We start from the raw sequence: 3,687 nt of genomic DNA on the forward strand, positions 1-3,687 counted from the left end.
AGGAAGCGAGGCGAGAGACGGCGGGCTGGCGATGGTGGGGAGCGTGCGAGGCGTCGGAGCAGCACACGGTGTCGCTGCAGGCTCAGAAACGGGGTCGGAGCGGTGAGGCGGCTCCGCCCCGGTGCGGCGGAGAGCCCGGCCGTGAGCGCGGGGGGGCGGGGCGGGGCGGGCAGGAGAGCCGGTGCATCCGGGCGGCGGCGGGGAGCCGTGCGGGGCCCGTGCGGGCGGCGGCGGCGGCGATGGGCGTGTGCTGGGGGCCCGTGGTGCGGGTGCTGGTGCTGCAGGCGGCCTGGGCGCTGGGCGGCGGGCAGGTGCGCTACTCGGTGCCGGAGGAAGCCAAGGCCGGGACGGTGGTGGGCCGGCTGGCGCAGGACCTGGGCCTGGAGGCGGGCGAGCCGGAGGCGCGTCGGCTGCGTCTGGTGGCGCAGGGCCGGCGGGCGAGCGTGGAGGTGAGCGGGGCGAGCGGGGCGCTGGTGGTGAGCTCGCGGCTGGACCGGGAGGAGCTGTGCGGGAAGAGCGCGCCGTGCGCCCTGCGGCTGGAGGTGCTGGTGGAGCGGCCGCTGCGCGTCTTCCACGTGGAGCTGGAGGTGACCGACATCAACGACAACGCCCCGCTCTTCCCCGCCGCCCGGAAAAACCTCAGCCTCGCGGAATTAACCACGGTGCCCGGTTCTCGGTTGCCGCTGGAGGGCGCGTCGGATGCAGATGTCGGAGCCAACGCGCAGCTCTCCTATACCCTCAGCCCCAGCGAGTATTTTACACTCGATGTTAAATCCTCTGACGAGAACAGGAAATCCCTGTTCCTGGTGCTCGCGAAATCTCTGGACCGCGAGACGATGCCTGAGCACCGTTTGGTGTTGTCGGCGAGCGACGGGGGCCGTCCGTCGCTGACGGGCACGATGGAGCTGGTGATCTCGGTGCTGGACGTGAATGATAACGCACCGCAGTTCAACCAGTCGGTGTACAAAGTGCAGCTGCCGGAGAGCGCTGCAGAGGGGACGCTGGTGGCGCGCGTGAACGCCACGGATCCGGACTTGGGAATATATGGCGAGGTGCTTTATGAAATTGATACTTTTGTGCCTCCCTCGGCCTCAGAGGTGTTCAGCATCGATAGGAACAGCGGGGAGATCAGACTGACGCGCGTCCTGGACTTTGAGACAGAAACTTTCTATGACCTACACGTTAAGGCGAAAGATAAAGGTTGGCCCCCGCTGTCAGGTCACTGCAGCGTGGAGCTGGAGGTGCTGGACGTGAACGACAACGCGCCGGAGGTGTGGGTGACGTCGCTGTCGGTGCCGGTGCCGGAGGACGCGGCGGTGGGGACGGTGGTGGCGCTGCTGAGCGTGTCGGACCGGGACTCGGGGGCGAACGGTCGGGTGCGCTGCGCGGTGTGGCCGGCGGCGCCGTTCGGGCTGGTGGCGACGTTCGCGGGCTCGTACTCGCTGGTGCTGCGGGAGGCGCTGGACCGGGAGCGGGTGTCGGAGTACGAGGTGGAGGTGCGGGCGGAGGACGGCGGGGCGCCGGCGCTGCGCGCCAGCCGCGGGGTGCGGGTGCCGGTGTCGGACGTGAACGACAACGCGCCGGCGTTCGCGCAGGCCGTGTACACGGTGCTGGCGCGGGAGAACAACGCGGCGGGCGCGGAGCTGGCGCGGCTGTGGGCGCGGGACCCGGACGAGGCGGGCAACGGGCGCGTGAGCTACTCGGTGGCGGAGGGCGTCGGCGGGGGCGCGGTGGCGGGCGGGGGGTGGCGGGCGGCGTCGAGCTACGTGTCGGTGGACGCGGAGAGCGGGCGGCTGTGGGCGCTGCAGCCGTTGGACTACGAGGAGGTGCAGGTGCTGCAGTTCGAGGTGCGGGCGGTGGACGCGGGGGAGCCGCCGCTGTGCGGCAACGCCACGGTGCAGCTCTTCGTGGTGGACGAGAACGACAACGCGCCGGCGCTGCTCCCGCCTGCTCCTGCCGGGGGCGGGCCGGGTGGCGGGGCGGCGGGCTCGTCGGGGCCGGGCTCGGGCTCGGGCTCGGGGGCGCTGTGGGCGTGGGCGGCGTGGGGGGCGCCGGCGGGGCAGGTGGTGGCGAAGATCCGCGCGGTGGACGCGGACTCGGGCTACAACGCGTGGCTGCGCTACGAGCTGTGGGAGCCGCGGGGGAAGGGCCCGTTCCGCGTGGGGCTGTACAGCGGCGAGGTGAGCACGGCGCGGGCGCTGGAGGAGGCGGACGGCCCGCGGCAGAGGCTGGTGATCGTGGTGCGGGACCACGGCGAGCCGGCGCGCTCGGCCACGGCCACGCTGAGCGTGTCGCTGGTGGAGGGCGCCGAGGCGGCGCTGGCGGCCGCGGGCTCGTCCTCGTCGGGGGCGGGGCCGCGGCCAGCGGCGGGCGCGGAGGGCGGCGCGGCGGCGGCGGCGGCGGCGGCGACGAACGTGTGGCTGGTGGTGGCCATCTGCGCGGTGTCGAGCCTGTTCCTGCTGGCGGTGGTGCTGTACGGGGCGTCGCGGTGGGCGCCGCGGGCGGCCGTGCTGTCGGGGCCCGGGCCGGCGACGCTGGTGTGCGCCAGCGAAGTGGGGAGCTGGTCGTACTCGCAGCGCCAGAGCCGGAGCCTGTGCGTGGCGGAGGGCGCGGGCAAGAGCGACCTGATGGTTTTCAGCCCCAACTTCCCGCCGCCGCCCGTCCCCGCGGCGAAGGAGACGCAGCCGGAGGCGCCCGCTCTCGTGGACACGGTCAGTGCCCCCCCCTTTGTCGCCTCTCGCCCCTTCCCCCTTCCCGTGTCCCTTGTCGCCCGGGCCCTGGGCAGGCGCTGGTGGGAGCCGGGCTCAGCCGCCGGGGCCCGCGGGCGGTGGGGGCTTGGCGGGTGCTTCTTACGGGTGTTCACGGGACGTTGGCGTCCTTGCCGGAGCCCCCGGGCTCTCGCTGTGGGGGAGGAAGCAAGCAAGCAAGCAAGCAAGCGAGCAAGGTGTTGCCGCACCCCGCAGCGGTGGCCGTCCGCAGGTGATCATTGCGGTCGTGGGCTGTTGTCCCGTGGAATGAAATCCCTGCCGACTGCGATGTGAGGTGCCACGACATCAGCTTTGCGGACGCCCCCCCGGGCTTGCTGGTGCGCAGCATTTCCACCCGAGCTTGCTGAAGGCATGCCAGGCATGCAGGCTGTGGTGGCGACAGTCCCGCGGGCAGTATTTACTGCTTCTTAGAGTTGCTTTTTGCTGACCGTGCTGGTATCTGCTGTGGTTTCTTGTTGCAAACTCTGTCCTCGTCCTGATTTGATTCCCTTCTGCGAGAGTTGTGATGGAAGGTGACAGTTGGGTGTTCGGGGTCTTCTCTCCCCGTGGTATAATTTCTGCATTTTTATTCGCCCACCAGACGAGTTATGAAAGTAGGGAAGGCAATACAGACTTTTCCTATGTTTTTTTCCCAAGTGCGTTGTAACGCTAGTTGCTAGTGTAAAGTGTTCAGGGAGAGGAGTGTCACCCAACAAGGTAGGTGTTAGAGACGGGAATTTCCTTTTCATTTTGTTGTTTCCAGCATCCCCCCGGTTTTGGTCTCTTGTTTGTGGCCAGAGAAGTCACGTGGCATACACTGGTGTGTTTTGATGTTCTTCTAATACTTGAATCAACAGCCTCATGGTTGCAGAAGCCCTGGAAACATGGTTGGGGGAAAAAAATACAACCCAACCCCAAAACCACCAAACAAGCAAAACCT

The 3,687-nt window shown here is 68.7% G+C and overlaps 1 protein-coding gene across 1 annotated transcript; it reads left to right on the forward strand.

Moving 5' to 3' along the window:
- Positions 1 to 3,041, forward strand: LOC138682246 (protocadherin alpha-6-like). Its single transcript, XM_069772271.1, has one exon. It carries the CDS (start codon positions 240 to 242, stop codon positions 3,039 to 3,041), a length of 2,802 nt encoding a protein of 933 aa, XP_069628372.1. The 5' UTR covers positions 1 to 239.
- Positions 3,042 to 3,687: the final 646 nt, after the last annotated feature.

This window comes from Haliaeetus albicilla, chromosome 27 (assembly GCF_947461875.1).
Source record: "Haliaeetus albicilla chromosome 27, bHalAlb1.1, whole genome shotgun sequence".
Lineage (NCBI taxonomy): Eukaryota > Metazoa > Chordata > Aves > Accipitriformes > Accipitridae > Haliaeetus > Haliaeetus albicilla.